Here is a 19,804-nt window from a genome sequence, read left to right on the forward strand (position 1 = left end):
TATTTCAAGGTAATGTTTCTTACGTATGATTTACAAGGATTTTTTTACCAAAAGTTTATCGTCATTCATTTATGATGTCATTTTTATATCCATTTATATTTATATTGTATTTACACGTTCTATTCCATCTATAAAAATTTAACTTTGAAGTCATGAGGAAATAATCAAAGTTGTACATAATTATAGTTATCGATAATCTTGTAACGATCTTCTCGGTAATTAGAAAGATCGTCCAAGAATCTTTGACTGCTCTCATTGTGAAGAGTAGTCAGAACCGGAGGAAGAGGATCCAAATCAGCAGTTTCCGAAAGTTCTTCGTAGTAGCGTCCTTGTTTTGGTCCCATCATGTGAAATTGTTGCTTGGACAAGCCTTCCTTCCTACGGGTTTCAATCTCTCTCTTCTCTTCCGCCAACATGTCTTCTTTTGTAGGCAGTTTTTTGTCCCCCAGCCAAAATTTAAGAGCGAATCGAACCTGGAGGCAACAAGCAGATCGGACATAACACTGCGACTGATTAGGTTCTGGGAAATTAAAACAGACCTGTAAATCAAACATGCTAAAAGCACAAACGTAGTATGGCAGCCCGATGAAGGCCAACGTTGGCCTTTCAATTGACAGCATGTGTTTCCACAGAGGCGTTACCATATTTGAGTCAACGATTACCCCGCAATTTTCATCCAGAAACGGAAAGCTGTACTTGTATCCTGTTTGTATGAATAGATTAGTACGAGCACAATGTTTTTTTTGTTGTGATTCCAAAAAGTATAACTCTACTGAGTCATGTCTTGAAGCACAATGTTTGATATTTGATATTTTACCTGTGCAGTAAAAAATTGTGTCGACAATTTCAGACGAATCATCTTTAAAGACTGCTTCGTGTTCCGTCAACTCAGCGAGGTCTGGCTTCTGGAAGTTAGAGGAGAAAGAAATGAAGACGTCAATAGTCGAAATGAGTATGTCAAGATTTAATACTTGTATAACGTTATCCGGGAACTTGGTGAGAAATGGCACAGTTAGGTGATGACTCAAAATAACACGATCAGCAGTCTTCGATATTTCCAGAGCCAAGTCCATTCCTATGCAATGCAATGGGAAAATTTTGGATTGCACATCCTTTCTCAATGTAATAAAACATTATATTATACCTACCAGATGGTCCAGCTCCAAAGACAACGACTTTTTTACCGGAGAAAAATTCTGGAACTCTGTAATCGTGACTGTGCAACATATTTCCCTTGAAAGATGAATCGCCAGAAATCTTAGGTATATTAGGCTGGAAATAGTGGCCGTTGCAAACCATGACGGCATCAAATATTTCAATTGATACTTGATTTTTTGTCAGATCCTCAACCTGTACTGACCACTTTCCGGTATCATCACCTGACAATGGCTCGACAAATTCCACATGATGATAAAACTGTAACGGTAGGTTTTTCTCATTTTCCAAACCAGTTGCCACAGACTTTTGGAGAAAAAAATATTACCTGAATATATTGTCTGAGCATGAAATGATTGCAGTATGAATTTATAAAATCGACTAATTCCGCACGAGTTAAATAACTCTTGGGATTCTCTGGAATGGGATAATCTGGGAACCCCATAACTTCTTTAGGTAAATTGGTTCTAGTGGAACGATAAAATGAAAAAATCAATTACTTCATGAATTGTAGGCCTTATGAAGAACTAATATTCAACTTACCTCAAACTTTTGTACATACTGGAATGTATAGGTAGGCCATAGGCATCTGTTCCAACTTCTGGTACATAAACCCAAGTACCACCGACCTCTCCGGTCTGCTCGTAGCAAACTACTTCGATATTTGTTTGATTGCTTTGTTTAGTACAGTGCCTAAGAGCAGCCAAGCCCGCTGCCCCGGCACCTATCACTGCTATCCTCATCTTGTATCACAGAATTATCTTATCCCGATTGCCTTTCAATTCCTGTAGAGTTGTAAGTTATATTTATTGATCTGTTTATCACATATTAAGTTATTAATTGGCTTGTTCAGAGTTAAGACGACCAATTTATTTTTTAAAAACCTTGTTCTAGATTCATGATACTCAGAATTATTACCCCATTAAGTTGGGAAAGTGATAGGCCTGTGTTATGAAAGTTGAACAAAATTATTGCTCAGTAGTTACATTGACTTTCTAGTAATTAACTACTGGGGATATATGATGCATAGATTATAGAGAAACAGTTAACTTCCAGTTGAAAACTTATCTCCTCAGCTGCTCACAAAATATCGTCATGAGATTGAAGAATCTTGAGCTAAATATAGATAGTAAATGTCTATTGTAGGGTGCAAATTTGCAGCTTGTTTTCAATTCAATTAACGTCTGGTGATGACTAAAAATATTTATTATTTGCTATCGTTTATTAAAAAATCTTACTTGCAGAAATAAATGACTACCAAGACGAGTGTCCACCACCGATGCTGGTCGAAAAGTGAATGCAATCTGTGGTGAGTTGTTGATGAGAATAAAGAAAAAATGCATTCCAGACAAGGCTGAGTATGATAACAAGGTCATGCACTCATGACAATTACTAAGGGGAATGTATTATAGATACCCACGACTCTTGATCTTATTCAGATTTTGTTCTATGACTCTATCTTGAAGCCTTCAAATTTCCTTTTTAGTTACTTTGCCTTGATCGTTCTCAATTTGGCTGATCGATCAATTATTGTGTACAGGTGTTGGAGTCATTTACATTTTTCTTTCCAAATTTGTGCCTGCCGAATGATTGAAGGAATCCGAAGAAAGCCAGGTATCTCATTAAATTTGCACTTGATATTACAAATAATTTCATTTTATTAATGTTTGTATTTAATACAAGTCAAGGGATAATATTTTTTTTGTCTTTCAATAATCAACTTGGATGCCCCAAAAGTAGGTAACAATAACATCATAGAGCATAGATTGTAATACCAAAACTAAATTCTTATTTACACATTTTGACTGATCATCAGCATTTCTGCGATCAAAAAATTCTCAATCAAATTGTTAACTTTTCTAGACGGCAGATAGAGAAAAAAAAAAAAAAATTTACATCCGAGAACCCAATTTTACAGCTAGATGAACACATTGATCAATATCATAAACTAATTCTTTTTTAAAAAATCACTCAATTCCATTACAAAAATACATCATATACTTGAATATTTCTTCACATTTCTCAATCAACAATTATGCACCTGGAAAAGAATCCTAGAGCAATATTTACAAGATTAACAAGGAAAAAAAATAGAATCTCATCGTTGAGTCCTTATATCCATCTCCCACTGACTTTTGTATAACATGTATAACTGCATAGCAGTTCTTGCATCCACTACAGAGTTATGCTCTCCACTTTGAATCTCGATACCAAGTAATTCAGCAGCTAATTTTTTCAAACTTGGAGTGTTACCTTTTGATACCCTTCTGAATGGTTTATACCTAGATGTGTCCCTGATAAGCCTCCTGGGATGGGACAAAAAAAGTACGCTGGTATCGTGCTTTAATGCGTGACCTATTAGAATTCGTCCATCTAATATTTCAGCAACTTCCTTTTGCACTTTATCAAAGTCTTCACCGTTGTGAAGATGGTGAGGGCGGATCCCACTCACTGCTGTCCTGTAGTCTAGAACCTTCTCTCGTGGCTTGACGTACTTGTCGTAGATGCAGTCCCCGTATTTGTTTACTATTGAAACACGGGCCAGCATACTTTCGGTTCCGTCGCCAATACCGACCATCTCACAATCCATCGCAACCTGCTTCGTTAATAAATTACGCTTCTTTTCCATCGTATCGTTCTCTTTTGCCTCATCAATGGAGTTATGGGTCTGAAATAAATTAGTTTTAATGATTAGAAAAGTATGTGAGGAAATATCGAACCAAACGAAAAGAATAGGAGACTGAATTTTATAACTGATCAATTTACTACCGATGGCGCGGAGATGCTGGATTTTATTTTTGTCCAATTTCGTTTAGGCCTTTGAGGAGGTTTTGAATGAGTGAAAGTGGCTTTGGTTTTCTTGTGCTCATTGACCGGGTCTTTTAATAATCCTTTGAATTTTTCCCAGTTTGTAATTGAAGTACCATGTACTGCTGTGGTGGACGGTTTCAGGTTAGATTTTACACGTTTTTCATCCTTACTCGTCTGTTCTCCATTAGAAAATGAATTGCTGTCAACTTTGGTTTCTTTGGTATTTTTTTTTTTTATGTTAAGAGACTTCGGTTGTTCTTTCATCATCTTTGACAGCATTTTATCCAAAGCAGATGATCGACATTTAACGTTTTCCAATCACTTGGTCTCATCGAATGTGTTTACTTTTTCTGCCCTGGATTTCCAACGGTTATCCACAGTTTCGATTATTAAATATATAGGCCCTAGAATCGTGGGGAATTCATGATGGCAACCAACAAAATTTCCACCAATGGCTTCAAAGCAGTCACCCTAGTCAGCGCTACTGTTTGAATTTTTTGACGGTTAAATGAAATACATTGAACATTCAATTTCTGAAAGCTCCTAAAGATTTAATACGTCGATTATCGCATCAATGTTCGACGTTGAAAAGCTCCCAATAATATGCCCGCTTCTTTTGTGAGTAAATCTTTCTTGTTTTTAATTCAAAAAAAGTCTTTTTTCGGTTATGTTATGTTGGTCTTTGGTCAATGAGTTCATTATTCTGGCAAAGTGATTTGATTTATTTAAACGTCGTCTATGAAAGTTTCATTCAGTTGATCGTTTTTGCAGAGTTCAACGGAACTGCAGACCCAAATTCAAAAATGGATTGTATCAATCCTTGCAGACAAACTGGAGGAGGTAGCGAGGGAAGTCGAGGTAATAATCAAGAACACACAAGTCCTCAAAGATGACTTGTTTGATACATAAAATGAAACACTGTTGCAGGGTTTGAAAAATCTGGAGATGGACCCAAAGCTAAACAAAATTGTGTTCAAAGCTATCATATGTCTATCGCACAGTGCGGATCGCGCTCAGCCCTCAGATACCCAAATGGGAAAAATGATATTCATAGTATCAGACGCCATGTGCAAATTTTTTACCGAAATACCAGATTTGATGAAGTATTTCTCGTGTATTTACCACATTGTGAAGAATTTGATCGCTATGAAACTTTTCAATGAAGCAATGAAAATTACGGAGTGGTCTTTTCCAGGAAGTCTTGTCAACAATCTGTCCGCATCGCATTGGGACATGTACCCTAAGATAGCAAGTTTATGGCATACAGCTGTGTGTGAGTTAATCGACGAATCACGAGTTGAATTCATAACTGAAAATGAATGGATTACAATTCTGAAGCTTATAAGTAGTGAATTTAGAATCCTGGAAGTAGTTGCCAATACCCATGGGCAGTATGTTATCTGCAGAACGCTCAAGTATTTAACAAAACTTTATCCTCCATCAATCAAAATCGTACAAAAAGCAGAATTCAACCACTGTAATATAATCAAGGCATTCCTATCTAGGATTGATATTCTTTTGCACGAAGAAAAAAAGTATGCATATTATCACGACGCTTTACGCTTTGTAAACTCTGCAACAGTTACAAATGTTAAATCACTTGCAATAGAAAATGCTCTTGCAGTTTTTGTGGACAGTTGTTTGATCGTGGAGATGATTTTTTCGTCCGATGTTGAGCTCAGTAGAAGCATCTTGCTGTACCGCAATATGGGGATTATGCTTCTCAAACCCGTTGATAGCACTAAAAAAATACCACACTGGAAATTTGAACAGATACAAGCAGAAACATTGAGTTTATTAAGTATATTTCCTAATGGTCAAGGAGTCACTTGGAATATGCGAATGATTGGTTATGTCATGCAGAATCTCTTCCTACACTGGGAGCAGTGCGTTAGTATGCAAAATTCCAAGTTTCTGGAACACGGCGTACTTGAAGGGATGCTGCGTTTCATCAAGTTGATGTTTTCAGTCCTGAACTCTGCATGCACTGAGGGCTGTGAAATGTGTCGCAAAAATGGCTGCACAATGAAAAAGGCACTTTTGACCACCACTATAGTGAGTTCGCGCTGCATACAAGTCGTCGGGAAAATTTCTGCCGATGATTCGATGAAAAAAATTCTTCCTCTGATTCACAATCTCCTGGAAGAGACGGTCGCTGCCATATTTGAGATGAAAAAAGCCGGGTGTCAGCAGTGGTTGTCTCTTTGGAATAACTGCGCTGTGAACATTTATAATCTTGGCGTTACTTGCCATAAAGTATTCTACGAGGAGACTGCCTTTATCTTCTCTCTGCTGTGCACCTGCATTGTAAGGTTCGAGGGTATAAACCCCGTCAACAGTGCGCTCACTTTCAAGAATCCACTTCCTTGCATTCTGCATAGATTAACCAGTGTCCATTTCAATCACGGATATTTTAGAGAGGCTATGACCCCCTGTGCTCTGAACGGGCTTCTCAGTTACCAGGACACGGACAGCAAAGCCTTTCGCACATGGACTAATATTAAGCAAGCTTGTGTGGGTACTGAGGAGATTATGAAAATGACCATGCTCTGTTGTCTGAAGGAAGACCAGGATGCCATTTCAGAAATAGGGGTGGATATTAAGTTTGCTGACTATAATTTGCGAGAAGTCTGCCTCCAAGAATTACTAGGTCTGCAGGAAGCCAGGTGTGATTTGTCTACTGCTATGTACTCCGTTCTTGATAAACTGCAGATGGAAAGCTCAGGAACCATCGAATATGTGCAGGGGGTTCAATTACTCAGTTATCATCTGCTTCGCCATGAATCAGGCCGGGAGAATTTTCCGAAATATTTAAGACGGGCAAATAAGATACTCGCTGAGAAAAAGGTCACAGCGGATCTGCAGTTATGGTCAGAAGCAGGTTTGAACTTTTGCGCGTTCGTCACGGACCTGCAAGAAATCGTTGAACAAACTAAGGTGGAAATGGAAACGGCAAAATTTTCACTTAGGGCTGCAAAATCGGTCTCTCACGAAGGCCAGCCAAAAAATGAGGTCGTCATTCCCGCTTTCACAAAGATCAATGTCACCCAGGACGACAAACTTTTCAAAAACTTGGAACGTGCTTTGAGTAAATGGAGTCATTGCATTGATGCCAATCAAGTATGTATTGTTTACTATTCTATAACTATCTACATTTTTCATTCAGGAATAGTCATTGATTGTCGCTCAAACTCTCCACAGATCAGCAAAATTCCTGAATGGTACTCAGCGTTTATCCTGAGGATATTGGTCATCGTTGGTGAATACTGTAAGCTTCACCACTTTTCCATATTAGAAAAAAAGGCCTGGGAACTGGCTTACAAGGTAGCTAACCAGCTGAACAATCACCGTACCACTGTCTATGGTAAAGTTCTTGGTTTAATGGGTAATATTCTTAGTGATTGATGATTCAGACTGATTATTTTTCACTCTTTCAGTCGTGGGACGCAGTATTTCTCTGTGGAACGTAAACTTCGAGTGGATAAATACCGTAAATGCATTAGCCGCCAAATTGAGTACTCTCAACAATTTAGATGACGATAAAGCTGTCGCCGTATATTTCCTAGGCTTAACGAATCTCTATTTTAATCATGGAAAGGTAATCGAAACATCGATAGCAATTTGCTAGCTTCCCAGCTTTTTTCCACGCTGTTTCGGTTGTTATATCTAGATTCTTTTTCCTTCCAGTACGAAGGCGGTGTAGAATTTTTGCAGAAAGTTTTATCCCTCGACAACATTAACCCCCCAAAAAATATGGAGACCTATCTATCTAGCATGGGCAGTATAGTGAGGAATTATAGATTTTATTCCGACGAAAGTAATAGCACAAAATACATGGTTTACGTCGCTCGATGTTTCTATACTATGCTAGCATTGATGGAATATGCATCAGAGTCAAATGGTGAGTAAAGATTATGATCGACTTTCCAAATAGCTTTGATAGACATGGCCATCGTAATCGTCTTTCTATCTGTCTCCCAAATAGGCTTGTCAAAAGAGAAACAGCTCTATCGTTTGGAAACCCTCCTGAGCTGTACAGCGAATTTATCGCTACTTCTGAACAGCATACTCTCCTTCAAAGAGATATCCTGTCATCTGACTAACCGTTTGAAACTGGCTCAGGCCTCGGGAGCAGCGTTACGTGTCGCGGAGTGTCTGAAATATTTATGTTTCATAGATCTATCTCGAATGCAATTAGACGACTGCGTCGTTAAACTGCAGGGTCTCGAATATATCCTGGAGACAGAATACACGCAACAATCGCAGAACTCGAGTAACCCTCACAGCTCGATCGACAATTTTGGCAAGTCTGGATTCAGAGACTCTGCGATGAACTCGGCTTCCCCCCGGCTCAGGAATAGCGTCTTCGTCCGGCCAAAGTTCTTGGAACATGGAGATAACTGTCTCTGCTATAAGTGCGGCAGTTTGGATTACCAGAACCTGGTATTATCTGGAACCCACATAAGAGCGCAACTTTATTTTTCGCAAGGTCATTTTGACCAGGCTTCGCTGTTCTTTAACGGAGCGTTTTACCTCCAGAGAAAACTGCTACGTCGGCAGATCGACCGAGGTATTCCTGGCATTGGTGTTCCGTTCGAAGACAAAGTAGGAAAATATCCTTGGTGCTCCTATTATCAAGCTATACAGTACGTCCGACTACTCATCGATTTCAGCCTGTTCACTAGGGTAACTGTACCTGGCGATATTAACGGAGATGGAATGGAGATTGTCTCGGAGGCGGTTCACCTCTGTGAGATATTCCACTTGGAAAGTCACCCCATATATTTCTCCGCCAGAGAACTTTTACTCGAGTATCAATTCTGTTCTATCTTCAAAGATGAATCGGATTTTGCGAGTTAGTAATTTCTCCGTTATTTTTTCCCCCACATCAGTTGCATATTTTGAGAGTCCGATATTGTTTTTTTTTTTTTTCTTTCAAACTTTATTGTCCGTTTTCAGAATTTACTGTTCCCGATCCATCTGCCTTTGATGTACACAAACTTGTGTACAACGATGATGCCACTGTTCTTCCGACCACTGTTACACCATCTTCGAAAGCGGTTGGTAAAAAGCCCCTGAGTATTCGCCGGATCAAAACTCCACCATTATTGAAGCTGACTAAAATCAAAATGGACCTGAGCGAAGGCGAAGAAGATGCGGATTCAGGGTCTCCGAAATCGTCCAGACATAGGGGTAAAGCTACAAAGTTTTATACAAATTCAAGATCCTTGAGAAAAAAGTTGGAATACACGGACTCATCGCCCACCCCCGGCTCAGAGAAGAAATCAGATTTGATGAGCACCTACTTGGATGTGCCAGAGACAGTGTCAAGATTGGAAATTGGAGCAGGTAGAGCTTTGGCTCGAACCGTGAGCCTTAGTATTAAGCTTTTTCCAAAACTAAGTGAACCGGTGAATGAAATTGTAAATAATGAAAAACTTAGCGATAAGGAAAAAATAGCAAAAATTAGCAATCTCGTTGAACAATATGAGCACGAATCTGCCCATTCGAAGACAGACAAGTTCCTTGATCAGGAGAAGAAAATTACAGGCAGGAAAACTCGGAAGTCTTCGCGCACTGCAAATAAATTGTCCACGAGTGAGGCATCGTCCGGTGTCATGAAAAAAACTGATCCGTACTGCCGAACGAAGCTTGATTTTGCCGAATGCATAAAAGAAGAAATAAACGCCCCGGAGGTGGTTGTAAAGTCTCGTCCCGATGCTGTGAAGGCATCAAAGGATTCGAATGACAAAGCAAGATATTCGTCGAGGACGAATACTGACCCAATTTCAACTAATGAAGTTACAAAGAATGTAGAGCCGCAGGGACGACAGCGAAATTCGCGAAGGATAGAAAAAGCCGATGAGATTATGAAAGACAAAAAAGTGACATCCATTCTAGAAACCTCGGACGTTATTCCGGCCTCTGATAACGAAGAAAACATAACTTCTGAACTCCGCAAAAAAATCAACAATCTCAAGATTACCCGTGGAACTTCTTCCAAGGTTACAAAACCTCGGTCAAAGTCCGCGGCTGTTACGATCACCTCCAAAATTACCATTGTTGATTCGGATAATTCAGATATCATTTCATTCTCCGACGATGAGAAGTTGACGATTTCTGATTCCCGTAGGAATATCGTTACGCTTAAGACCAAGTCTAGAACTTCATCCAGGATTACAAAGTCTCAATCCCAGTTGGCGGTTGCTACGACCTCCTCTAAAATGCCAAATGTCGACGATTCAGATACTGAGAAACCCGTTGAGACTGGTAGGCAAAGAAGCAATAGACAAAAAAGTAAATCAAACGATGAAAGAGAGTGTGAAACAAATTCGGAATTAGTTGTAACCAGGACTGAATCAGAGGCGAAAAAAGAAAGGAGTAAACGCCAAGCGTCTAGTCGATCTAAGTTAAAGAAATAAATGGAAATGTGATGATCTCCATGCCTAGAAATGCATTAGTTCAATCATAGGTGTGAAGGATATTTTCTTACTCATTACTTTTATGGTAAAATTATTGAATTTTCTATCATTTTCTTTTTTTGGTATTTGTGTGAAAATATTTATTAAAATATAAGATATATTTACATCTGGTAGAAAAAAAATATAGGGCGTTCGTTGAAAATATCGAATCAACAAATCAACTCCCAAATTTATATGACTCTTCTAGCGAGTCACTTTAGTTATTTATTTTCAAACTCATTTTTTCTTCTTTCTTCTCGTTGCATGCTTCAGTAACATTAAGTTTCAGATAAATATAGTAACTAATTTTGTTCGAATTAAATACTTAACAAACTCAAGTAATATTAACATTATAGCTTTGAATTTCCGTCAATTCTCTCATTATCATTTTTTTTTTGTTTCGAAAAGAGAAAAGAGAATACAAAACGTGAAAGAAAAAAAAGAAAAATAAAATAAACAGAGAACATAGAAAAAAAATGATTTTTTCTTTTCGTTACAACTAAATATCACACAAAAGTTCATCGCGCCTTGTAACAAAGCAATATCATTCATAATAGTTTTTAATAAATAAGTTTGCGCATTGTCAACTCGAGAAGTAAATTGGTCCTGCGTCTGATCGACTTAATATTCATGTCCTAATTTCAACGCATTTACTTAACTTTATCTGTGGATATTTATAAGAAAAATAATCAGGTGTTCTTTTTTCTTTTTGTTTTTTTTTCTTTTTAATAACTGACTTAAAGCGTATTCTATCACCGAAGGTATCACGTAATTATTTTTGAACTTGATTAAAGAATATATTCTTACATAGCATAATAATAAAAATAGTAATATGAGAAATTTCAATTTTTCCAAAAAACATACAAATTCCCAGCAGCTTTGCGTGCTTCTTTATCAATTCCTTAATTGTTCTCACGCATTTGATCAATTTCTTTCTGTTTTGTAAATGAATGATAGATTCTTTCGCTTTGTAGCTGCAGGCAATAACTTTGGGCAAGATATATCAGACACTGTTTCAGTTTGCAAACGACAGCTTGCTTTTAAAAATAACAAATCAATCTTCGCAGATCTAAAATTTCTGTAATCTCTGACAAATAAAAAAAAGAAAGAAAGAAAAAAAAATACCAGCAGCGTCGTACCTAAAGTTATTAGGTATTATAATGATAGCTCGTTTTTTTTTTGTTTTTTTTTTGTAGAGTAGCAACAGGTACAAGTCGTACATATTCATAATAAATTCATAAAACTATATCATATAATAAAAATAATAATAATAATAATAGTAGTAGTAGTAGTAGTAGTAGATTAACATTAAACGTACAACATTTTTCGTTGGAATCGTTTTTTTTCTGTTTTCCAATATCTATAAAAACTTGCAACTATTATCTTATGCAGAAAAGAGTAGCAGTGAAGAGTAATAATAGAAGTGGTGGTAATAGTAATACTAACGAAAAAAAAATGAACAGAAAATATTCGAATCTTTAATAATGTGTTGCGATCCGTTAAGTATTTAAAATAATTCATGGCGTACTGAGTTTGATGATCATAGAGTAAAATTATTTGAACAATGTCCTTCTAAGATTTAAAACAAAAAAGAAAGAAAAACAGACTGGGAATGTGCGTTTAAAAGGACTCTGAGCTGCCGATTGTCGTGACCCTCTACTTTTGTTTGAGAAGGAATTGAGAGAGAAAAGAAATTTAAACAATTGTGTGAATTGCATTTTTTGCAGATTTAAACTGAGACGGACGATTCCTCAACAAATGTTGCAAGAAAATGATGCAGGAATGCGATGAGACAGAGTTTCCTTTGTCAACTATTCATCCCTGTGGCCCTCCTGAATTATCTTTTCATCACAAATTAGCCATCAGCCTTTTTATTCACTCTGAGACGATAGCCTCAACAAATGTAGAAACAAGAGATGTGAATGAACAGTAAAGAACCAAAAAGAGCCAAAGGGGAATCGGAAAACAGTATCTGTTCGCAATCCTGGAAATTTTGAAGAAAGCTTTCGGACATATGGATCACAGTTTAAAGGTGGGCATATTGTTTGTGAGTAGACATAATCAGGGACCCTGGGTCCCTTTTCAGTGCTAGTGCGCGGGCTGCTTCTTGTTGTGTTTTTGCAAGCTCCATTAGCGCCAAGGCCCCAAGCCACTTTTGATTATCTTCAGGTTTAGAATCTTCCTGATTCTTCTCTTGCTTGATGACGATTACATTGGGGCCAGCTTTTTCATCGATCCTCAACCGATTTAGAGACGTCTTAGGCGAGGCTTCTTTACTACCAGTTTCCTGTTTGTTGCTGGAACTACCGGCAAGCATGAGAACCGTTGGTCTTTTTTCATTTTCCCTTGCACAAACCAGGACTGAAGGAGAAGGGGTGCAAAGTTGGTGACTTTTGACTGGTGTGACTTTCGGTACAGTTGGCAGTAGTTCTTCAGACTTGGTTAAATCCCAACTTTGATTCTTTGAAATAGGCAAAGAATTTGGACCAGGGTCACTTGGAGGTAATTCACTCGTTACGGAACCCCAACAGCAGGGCAGATCTGTTATGGATCTAGAAACATCGACGGCTGAGTCAGGGGCTGTGTTTTCTATAATAACTTCATGCCCAATAGGAGGAACTTTGACCGATAGATCCCAAGATATTTCAGAGTTTGGATTTGACACTACTGAGATAGAATCTAGCATCTCCATCTCTGATTTTGCAGATAAGGTATCGTTATAGTTGCTTAAGCTTGAGTCTGAAGTTTGTTCTGGAGTATTGAGAGAACCCTCATTGAGTGAGGTGCTAAACTGAACACGTGCAGTTTCCCCATTCGATGGGGGATCCCATCTGAGAGGTTTCGCTAATTGTTGTTCTAGGCAGGCTTCTCTAAGCCACCGTTTCTTGGGTTGAAGTCTATCCAGAGGTCTACGGACAGGTGTGATGGGTAATTTGTTAGTCTGAGCTTCTTCATCCTCCGACATTTGCAACATGGCACAAGTCTCCGCCGGATCTTCATCCTGGCTTTCCTCCTGGCTATCCTGACTCTCGCCGCAGTAGAGCCTTTGGTTAGATTGTATTTTTCTATCCAAATTTTCTTGCTCGCCAACTGCGTCCATCATTAAACCTTTCCTAGATTTTATCCTCTTATGATTATCCACACTACATTTCCACGCCTTTTTCTTCCTCTCATTTTTACCCGTTGGTGTTCTGTCCTCCCTTTCTCTAGACATTTTGTAACGTTCTAACCATCTGGTAACATCGTGTGGAAGTTCTGTGTTTCCCGTTACAGGTTTCAACACAAAATCATCTGATCTAGTCAAAGTTGCATACGGATGGTCAGGGCAGTGTCTGTTGGCGTGCGTAAATCTCATCTCACAACCTGCTTCTGTACACAAAAATGGTTTTTCACCAGTGTGGAGACGCTGATGCGTTTTGAGCTGCCCAGATTGAGTAAATGCTTTTGTGCAGCCCGGATAATCACATGGATAGGGCCTCTCTCCTGTGAGGTACGGAAGAAAAGTAAAAATTAATAATGTTTAATTGAGTCAGCATCTATTATTAGAATTAATTTACAATTAGATCAACCAGTGCCCTTCATTCTGTTACTGATTTTTTCCCTTTGTTTGATACAAATGTGGTCAGATTCATGACTGGATAATACCACAGGTTATGAAATATTGACTTAAAAGTTATTTTTAGAAAGTTGTCAAGCATTTTTCGGTTATATGTAGCTTGTTTTGTTGCTTATATCCACAGATTTTCTCAAGCTAAAACGTGACGCCTGTTCCATGCTAAACAAAGAACGGACATCTTGTCGTTCGGTCTTTCATGAAAGAAAGAACCGAAGAATAAAGAAAGTGAGAGTGGCCCTTGTGTGGAAAGAAGGCAACGAAAAACTAGAGAAAGTAAAGACGAGAACCAAATTATTTCTCGAAAGTTAATCCACGCATCTATTCTCATATCCACGATAAAAAGCTTGGAATAAAAAAATTTCCTCCACGGTTTCTACGCAACGTAAAGTCTTACGTTTACGATACGCGTACGCCGGGTGGAGAGGATTTTAATTCGTTCACAAGAGCGACGGTTGAAAGAAGAAGGGGGGAAATTCCCCCTTTGTTCCGCCCCCCTTGCTTCTCCTTTTACAAGTTTACTCAACGCACACCAGGGCGAATTCTATAGATATTTGTTATTCATCTTAACCTGTGTGAGTGCGCAGGTGCGCCTGAAGGCTCTTCTCCCTCGGGAATACCCTGTTGCAAAATGTGCATTTAATACTACTCGGTGATGTGCTTCCTTGCATCATTAAATTATTGAGGGCATCAGCTCTCGGTCTTCCTCGACGATGATTTTCTGAGGACGCTGAACGGGCGCCGGCGCTTACGCCGTCCACACAATCCCCGGCATTTACGTTATGGTGGTGATTATTATTATTATGTTCGTTTTCGTTTAATCCAACGCCTTCCGCTTGCATCCCGGCTATTCCACCTGATCGTTCTCGATACTCAGGTGACGAACAGGAGCTTCCTGGACTCAAATTTATGTTCCTAGCTTCTTCACCCCAATTCCAGGGGTACAACATCGTGTCACACATCGGCGGACTGCTGGGGATTCCATCCCCTAGGACTCGGGCCTCACGCTTTGGCGTGTGCAGTTCCATTTGTCTATTTAATTTTTTTATTTTGTACACTCAATTTAAACACACACCACCTTCTTCTAAGTGCTATAAATCTATTTTCCTTGTATCTTCTATCTTTCAACGTGGAACGAACACGATTAACGACGTAACACAACAATCCGTCGATCGATCGACGCACTTAAAAAATCCAACCACGTCCACTCCGTATCGTTCACCGCGTGCAACTGATTTTAACCGCCAAAACATATTTATAAATTTTCGCGCGCGCGCCTCTGCTGTTATCCTATTTGTCGAGGGTTGAAAATGGGTGGGACTTAGCGGCGCCGATGGTAAATAAACCCGGCTTATTTTTAAGAGTTATAATATATTTAAATGGTTATTACTTTTGATGAAAGTTTTGTACAGTGGAAACGATAGCGGAAAATGACTTTCGGATTGTTTTAATGGTTTTTTTTCATAACTTTCAGAAGAATTTGATGTTCGATTCACCAGGGAAGAAAGAACTCCCGGTTGGTGGCGCGCTGTAAGATCTGGAATTAAACGATTTATCAAAAAACCCATTCATTATTCTGAAAAATAGAGGGTACGTAAATAATATTTCGATTTTTTTGAATATCTAGGACATCAAAGTTCATTTAGATTATAGTTTTTCGGATTTTAGTGGTGGGGGTTAGGTGCGCTGGGGACAAGACTCAGCGGCGGTTCCTCCCTGAGACCAAACCTCGTGGTGAACTGCCTTCGACTCGGCCATATTGGAATATTGGATGTCTCTGTTACACAAGGGCTCAAAAGTAGCCGTGAAATTTTCGCATAATCCTCGAGATCGAGAGGATAAAAGAAGCAATGGAGAACACGTACAGCATCGCCGTCGCTAACAAGTTCCTTTTGGCTTTGGGTGAGGACGAGGATCCACTTGAGGTGCTTAAGGCAAAGGAACAGGAAAAAGAGGCAAAAAGGAAGGAGAAATTATCAGAAAAGGAGAACAAGACCAAGCAACCAGAGCAGCCACCTAAACCTGCTGCTAATAAGGTGCCAAAAACAAGGGTTATCAAGGATTCTCAACAGCCACAGCAGCCCTCAAAAATCCAGGAACCTAAAAAGGATCAAGGTTAGTTTTATAACCAGCGCCTCGTGGCGCCGCATACCGCGCTACTGCTGCTGACTAAAACCTCGTGCCATCGCTAATTCGTGAATTTCATCCGTTTTCCTCTGATTTTTCAACCCTACGATGTCTATTTTGTCATACTTAATTTCGCCTCAATTCATCCCTTTCTCAATCCTTACATTCATTTTTCATGAATTTCATTATTTGAGCGCCTCGTGTCTGGTGTCACGTCCATCTTATATTTCCTACCTCAAACCTCGACCGCATTGGGCTTCCGAAACACGGTGCGAGCTTTTTTCGCCCTCCCCCCCCTCTTCTTTAGTGGCAAATGTATTTTAAAAGAAACTTGGAATGTGACACCCCAAATAATTTTCATCCATATTCCTAGTTGTGATTCAGAGCTCAAGTCTCGATTATTTGTGAATGATAGGTACAGGTATTCAGTTATATATATATTTTTTTCCAAAAATCAGAAAAGAAACCCACAGCCAGACCCAGTGGCGGCGATCGCAACGTGAAATTCTCTGGGGAGTCTCGAGAAGAGCGTAACAATAGGCGTAATCGGGAGGATGGCGAACAGCGACCCCCTCGTAGCCAGGGAGAACCAAGACGAGGACCTTCTGGGTGCGTTGACAGATTGGAAAGTTTTGTCTTCTAATATTTCAGATTGAGGAACGATAAATATTTTTCCCAGGGAGGGCCGTCCCAATCGTGAGTTCCGTGGATCTGTAGGTGACAGTCCTCGTGGCGAATTCAATGAACGTCCTGAACGTGGAAGCGGAGCTCGTGGAGTTGGCGGCCGTGGACGCGGCGGAAATCGTGGAGCAGGTAGAGGTGGATTTGAGAACAGAGGAAAACGGGATCTGGATCGCCAGTCTCGTTCCGACAAGACGTAAGTGATCTTTATTGAAATTCACGCTTTCCTCATTGCCTGTGGGTTCCACCAATGAACACAATATATTCCAAGGGGGGAGGGACATTGTGCAACAAGGAGGCAGTGCTCATTTCTTCCATTTATGGTTCCATCCAGAATTCGGCTCCATTTTTTTTAGCCCACTTATTGTAATGCGATTTTTTTTTTTTATTTCTAAATTTTATTCCGATGAACTTATCTGGACTTCTTATCAATGTTTTCAAATGTGACTAGTTGTCTTGGCTTATATAATAATCGAAGATAAAAGAAGTTGACAGTTATTGTCTTACTCTGCACCTATTTTAAAGGAAAGTGATAACAGGGACTCCATTTTATGCTAATAATAATGAACGGCTTTTCTCTGTGACATGGTAAAAACACGTCTTCTCCATTCATGATATAATTATAAACGAAAATTCGTACACCTTTGCCAAGCGATAATGTGTGATGGTATTCTCTATTGTGTATGTCTGTAAACAGGCAGCCGAGGTAAGGATTTTTGCCATGTATCAACCTGCATGTGAATGTGTTTTCTTTTTGCTGCCCTCTTAGGAAAGGAATAACGTGAAAAAAAAAAAATTAATATCTTCTGTGATTAGTCTATCATCTTCCTCACTCTTCCAGCCACTTTTAAATATCTGTTACCAATGGTGTACTTTGTCACAGTTATTTTTAATGTTTACAATCGTTGTGTTCATGGTGTTAATCCTAACAGACATGCTTACAGTGGAGTGAAACCTGTGGACAAGAAGGAGGGTGGCGGAAGCCACAACTGGGGAACTCATCGCGATGAAATTGAGTAAGTAGAAAATGAATTTCACTCCTATACCTGTAGTGGCCGACTAGAAAACTACCCTCAAAGTTGGAAGGACTCGAAGTTTTCCAATGCTTCAGACTCTGAATGTCATGCTCTTGATTATTTAGGGAACAGCTGATCCAGGAAAATCAAGACTGGAGCGGTGAGAAACCAGAAGCTGAAGTAGCTGCGGCTCCTGCTGAGCCTAAAGAGGGCGAAGCCCCTGCTGCAGCAGATACTTCGGCGGAGGAGAAGCCTCCTGCCGAAGAAGAGTCTCGTGAGTTGACTCTTGACGAGTGGAAGGCTCTCCAAAGTAACCGTGCTAAGCCACAGTACAACCTTCGGAAAGCTGGCGAAGGTGAAGACCTGACTCGTTGGAAGAAGATGTATGCCCTTGAGAAAAAGAAAGAGGGAGTTGAGGAGGAAGAAGACGAAGAAGAGGAGTACGATGCCGCTGCAGAGTACCCTCAGCGTGTTGGCAGGCAAAAACACGTCCTTGATATCGAGTTCCACTTCAGCGATACCCGGCGTGGTACCGGTGGACGCGGAGGTAGGGGAGGTCGTGGAGGTAGAGGCGAACGTGCCAACGGTGGTCGAGGATTCGGTAGTCGCAGTGGGCCACCAAGGGACGGTGGAGATCGTCCTGACCGTGGGGATCGTGGGGACCGTGGAGAACGTGGAGATCGTAGTGACCGTGGAGATCGTGGGGACCGTGGTGATCGTGGAGATCGCGAAAAAGAACGCGAACGTGAGGTGCGCCCAGCTGCTGTTGTAAGTTTAACGAGCTTAGGGAACACTTGATCAGGAAAAATGGCCTCCTTAGGAGAGGAGTTACATTCAAAAATATTCTCAACGTCATTTCGATGTTTGTATTTCTTTTCTTTTTTCTGATATCACAGCCCCAGCAGCCGGAGCAGAGGTCGCCTCGTGGTCGTCAGAATGCCCCTAAAGTTGACGATGAACACGACTTTCCCTCTCTTGGCTAAAGAGAAAATCCCAAGCTTTGTCTCCAAGATCATGCACGATCGTCATTAATGATAAACAAGAAAAAAAAAAAAAACAAAAACAAAAAATGAAAAAAAAAATAAAAATAATTAAAATACAAGCCCTGTAATAAGTTGCTACTACTACTACTGCTACACATTTACCACCACGCATAATACACACCTCGCAAGTGAATTTTTAAAAATGAGGGAGAAAGTTGGAAAAAAAAACAACAAGAACCGAGATTGATAACTTACGAAGGATGGAAGGTAGAAGATGGAGAATGAAAATAATTGATTAGGAGAATTAAGTGAAAATCAAACCAAAAACGAATTAGTTATATTTCAATGAACGATGATTCACGAATTTACATGCAAGAAAGAAAAAATTCAACACCCTAACACACCACACACGCACACTAATGATACACACGGAGAAAAGGTGAGGACTCGTAAAAGTTGGTAATGTTGAAAAAAAAAAAGAAATCCCTTATACTTTTGAAAAGTTGCTATAAAAGGCTGTATGTAGTTTGTAAGAGGAACTAGTCCGCGTGGAAAGAAGACAACACAAACTCGAAATGAAAAATTCACATACGACACGAGACATTAATTGATTTATAATTGAATGACTCTGAGTTATACGTTATTTTTTTATTTCTTATTTCACGTATTTCTCTAGAATCTGATTTTATAAATAGCGAATTGTCAAAATCTCCCGAATACTTTTTCAAGTTTTGAAAACGAGTACTGGCTACTCAATGGAAAAAACTGAAAAATCAAAAGAAACATGAAGTTTTCAACAGAAAAAAAACAACAATAATCAACTTGCCTTAAATATATACTTATATTTCATTTTTCCCCCCCATTACGATGTTTTATACATATATTTTTTTTTCTCTCCCTTTACATATTTTAGTTTTTGTTATATTGTTATTATACAACACATACTATACCATACCT

At 39.3% G+C, this 19,804-nt stretch overlaps 5 protein-coding genes across 16 annotated transcripts; 2 read left to right on the forward strand and 3 right to left on the reverse strand.

Moving 5' to 3' along the window:
• Window positions 1–77: 77 nt before the first annotated feature.
• On the reverse strand, window positions 78–2,546 carry LOC105687291 (senecionine N-oxygenase). Of its 2 annotated transcripts, XM_020853079.2 has the most exons (8): window positions 2,394–2,546; window positions 1,699–1,940; window positions 1,484–1,622; window positions 1,149–1,416; window positions 972–1,075; window positions 818–905; window positions 540–703; window positions 78–473 (listed from the first exon to the last, which is right to left on the reverse strand). In XM_020853079.2, exons 2-8 carry the CDS (start codon window positions 1,896–1,898, stop codon window positions 165–167), a joined length of 1,272 nt encoding a protein of 423 aa, XP_020708738.2. In that variant the 5' UTR covers window positions 1,899–1,940; window positions 2,394–2,546; the 3' UTR covers window positions 78–164. The 2 variants fall into 2 exon arrangements, with proteins under 2 accessions (XP_020708738.2, XP_020708737.2); XM_020853078.2 differs by having other exon boundaries at window positions 78–703.
• On the forward strand, window positions 635–15,901 carry LOC105687380. Of its 8 annotated transcripts, XR_007278418.1 has the most exons (16): window positions 635–952; window positions 1,152–1,262; window positions 1,342–1,424; window positions 2,400–2,464; window positions 4,738–4,824; window positions 4,894–7,086; window positions 7,168–7,330; window positions 7,404–7,564; window positions 7,654–7,867; window positions 7,952–8,821; window positions 8,926–10,473; window positions 12,155–12,459; window positions 13,701–13,917; window positions 14,168–14,828; window positions 15,515–15,630; window positions 15,709–15,901. XR_007278418.1 is itself a non-coding variant. In XM_012403003.3 (8 exons), exons 1-8 carry the CDS (start codon window positions 4,570–4,572, stop codon window positions 10,386–10,388), a joined length of 5,166 nt encoding a protein of 1,721 aa, XP_012258426.2. In that variant the 5' UTR covers window positions 4,443–4,569; the 3' UTR covers window positions 10,389–11,692. The 8 variants fall into 8 exon arrangements, 1 of the variants encoding a protein (XP_012258426.2); XR_007278419.1 differs by lacking the exons at window positions 635–952; window positions 1,152–1,262 and having other exon boundaries at window positions 1,295–1,424; XR_007278415.1 differs by lacking the exons at window positions 635–952; window positions 1,152–1,262; window positions 1,342–1,424; window positions 2,400–2,464 and adding an exon at window positions 4,443–4,584 and having other exon boundaries at window positions 15,694–15,901.
• Window positions 2,796–4,245, reverse strand: LOC105687382 (RNA exonuclease 4). The gene is made up of 2 exons (XM_012403006.4): window positions 3,925–4,245; window positions 2,796–3,823 (listed from the first exon to the last, which is right to left on the reverse strand). Exons 1-2 carry the CDS (start codon window positions 4,243–4,245, stop codon window positions 3,254–3,256), a joined length of 891 nt encoding a protein of 296 aa, XP_012258429.2. The 3' UTR covers window positions 2,796–3,253.
• On the reverse strand, window positions 11,596–15,445 carry LOC105687381 (RE1-silencing transcription factor). Its single transcript, XM_012403005.3, has 2 exons — window positions 14,612–15,445; window positions 11,596–13,910 (listed from the first exon to the last, which is right to left on the reverse strand). Exons 1-2 carry the CDS (start codon window positions 15,066–15,068, stop codon window positions 12,454–12,456), a joined length of 1,914 nt encoding a protein of 637 aa, XP_012258428.2. The 5' UTR covers window positions 15,069–15,445; the 3' UTR covers window positions 11,596–12,453.
• On the forward strand, window positions 15,877–18,966 carry LOC105687404 (plasminogen activator inhibitor 1 RNA-binding protein-like). 4 transcript variants are annotated; one of them, XM_012403045.3, is made up of 7 exons: window positions 15,877–16,155; window positions 16,626–16,776; window positions 16,847–17,044; window positions 17,546–17,554; window positions 17,781–17,864; window positions 17,990–18,632; window positions 18,761–18,966. In XM_012403045.3, exons 1-7 carry the CDS (start codon window positions 15,891–15,893, stop codon window positions 18,845–18,847), a joined length of 1,437 nt encoding a protein of 478 aa, XP_012258468.2. In that variant the 5' UTR covers window positions 15,877–15,890; the 3' UTR covers window positions 18,848–18,966. The 4 variants fall into 4 exon arrangements, with proteins under 4 accessions (XP_012258468.2, XP_012258470.2, XP_012258469.2 ...); XM_012403047.3 differs by having other exon boundaries at window positions 17,990–18,614; XM_012403046.3 differs by lacking the exon at window positions 17,546–17,554.
• The last annotated feature ends 838 nt before the right edge of the window (window positions 18,967–19,804 follow it).

This window comes from Athalia rosae, chromosome 5 (genome assembly GCF_917208135.1).
Source record: "Athalia rosae chromosome 5, iyAthRosa1.1, whole genome shotgun sequence".
In the NCBI taxonomy this organism is placed as follows: Eukaryota; Metazoa; Arthropoda; class Insecta; order Hymenoptera; family Athaliidae; genus Athalia; species Athalia rosae.

Excerpts from the sequence above, each read along its gene's own strand:
- LOC105687291 (XM_020853078.2), bottom strand. The coding sequence starts at position 1,898 with ATGAGGATAGCAGTGATAGGTGCCGGGGCAGCGGGCTTGGCTGCTCTT. Across the intron at positions 1,623-1,698 it reads AGTATGTACAAAAGTTTGAG|AACCAATTTACCTAAAGAAG; the intron begins GTAAGTTGAATA and ends TCGTTCCACTAG. Across the intron at positions 906-971 it reads TCCCGGATAACGTTATACAA|AAGCCAGACCTCGCTGAGTT; the intron begins GTATTAAATCTT and ends TCTAACTTCCAG.
- LOC105687382 (XM_012403006.4), bottom strand. The coding sequence starts at position 4,245 with ATGCTGTCAAAGATGATGAAAGAACAACCGAAGTCTCTTAACATAAAA. Across the intron at positions 3,824-3,924 it reads CCAGCATCTCCGCGCCATCG|ACCCATAACTCCATTGATGA; the intron begins GTAGTAAATTGA and ends AATTTATTTCAG.
- LOC105687381 (XM_012403005.3), bottom strand. The coding sequence starts at position 15,068 with ATGGAACTGCACACGCCAAAGCGTGAGGCCCGAGTCCTAGGGGATGGA. Across the intron at positions 13,911-14,611 it reads GCACCTGCGCACTCACACAG|GAGAGAGGCCCTATCCATGT; the intron begins GTTAAGATGAAT and ends CGTACCTCACAG.
- LOC105687380 (XM_012403003.3), top strand. Across the intron at positions 4,825-4,893 it reads AGGTAGCGAGGGAAGTCGAG|GGTTTGAAAAATCTGGAGAT; the intron begins GTAATAATCAAG and ends ACACTGTTGCAG. Across the intron at positions 7,087-7,167 it reads ATTGCATTGATGCCAATCAA|ATCAGCAAAATTCCTGAATG; the intron begins GTATGTATTGTT and ends AACTCTCCACAG.
- LOC105687404 (XM_012403045.3), top strand. The coding sequence starts at position 15,891 with ATGGAGAACACGTACAGCATCGCCGTCGCTAACAAGTTCCTTTTGGCT. Across the intron at positions 16,156-16,625 it reads GGAACCTAAAAAGGATCAAG|AAAAGAAACCCACAGCCAGA; the intron begins GTTAGTTTTATA and ends TCCAAAAATCAG. Across the intron at positions 17,865-17,989 it reads ACTCATCGCGATGAAATTGA|GGAACAGCTGATCCAGGAAA; the intron begins GTAAGTAGAAAA and ends TTGATTATTTAG.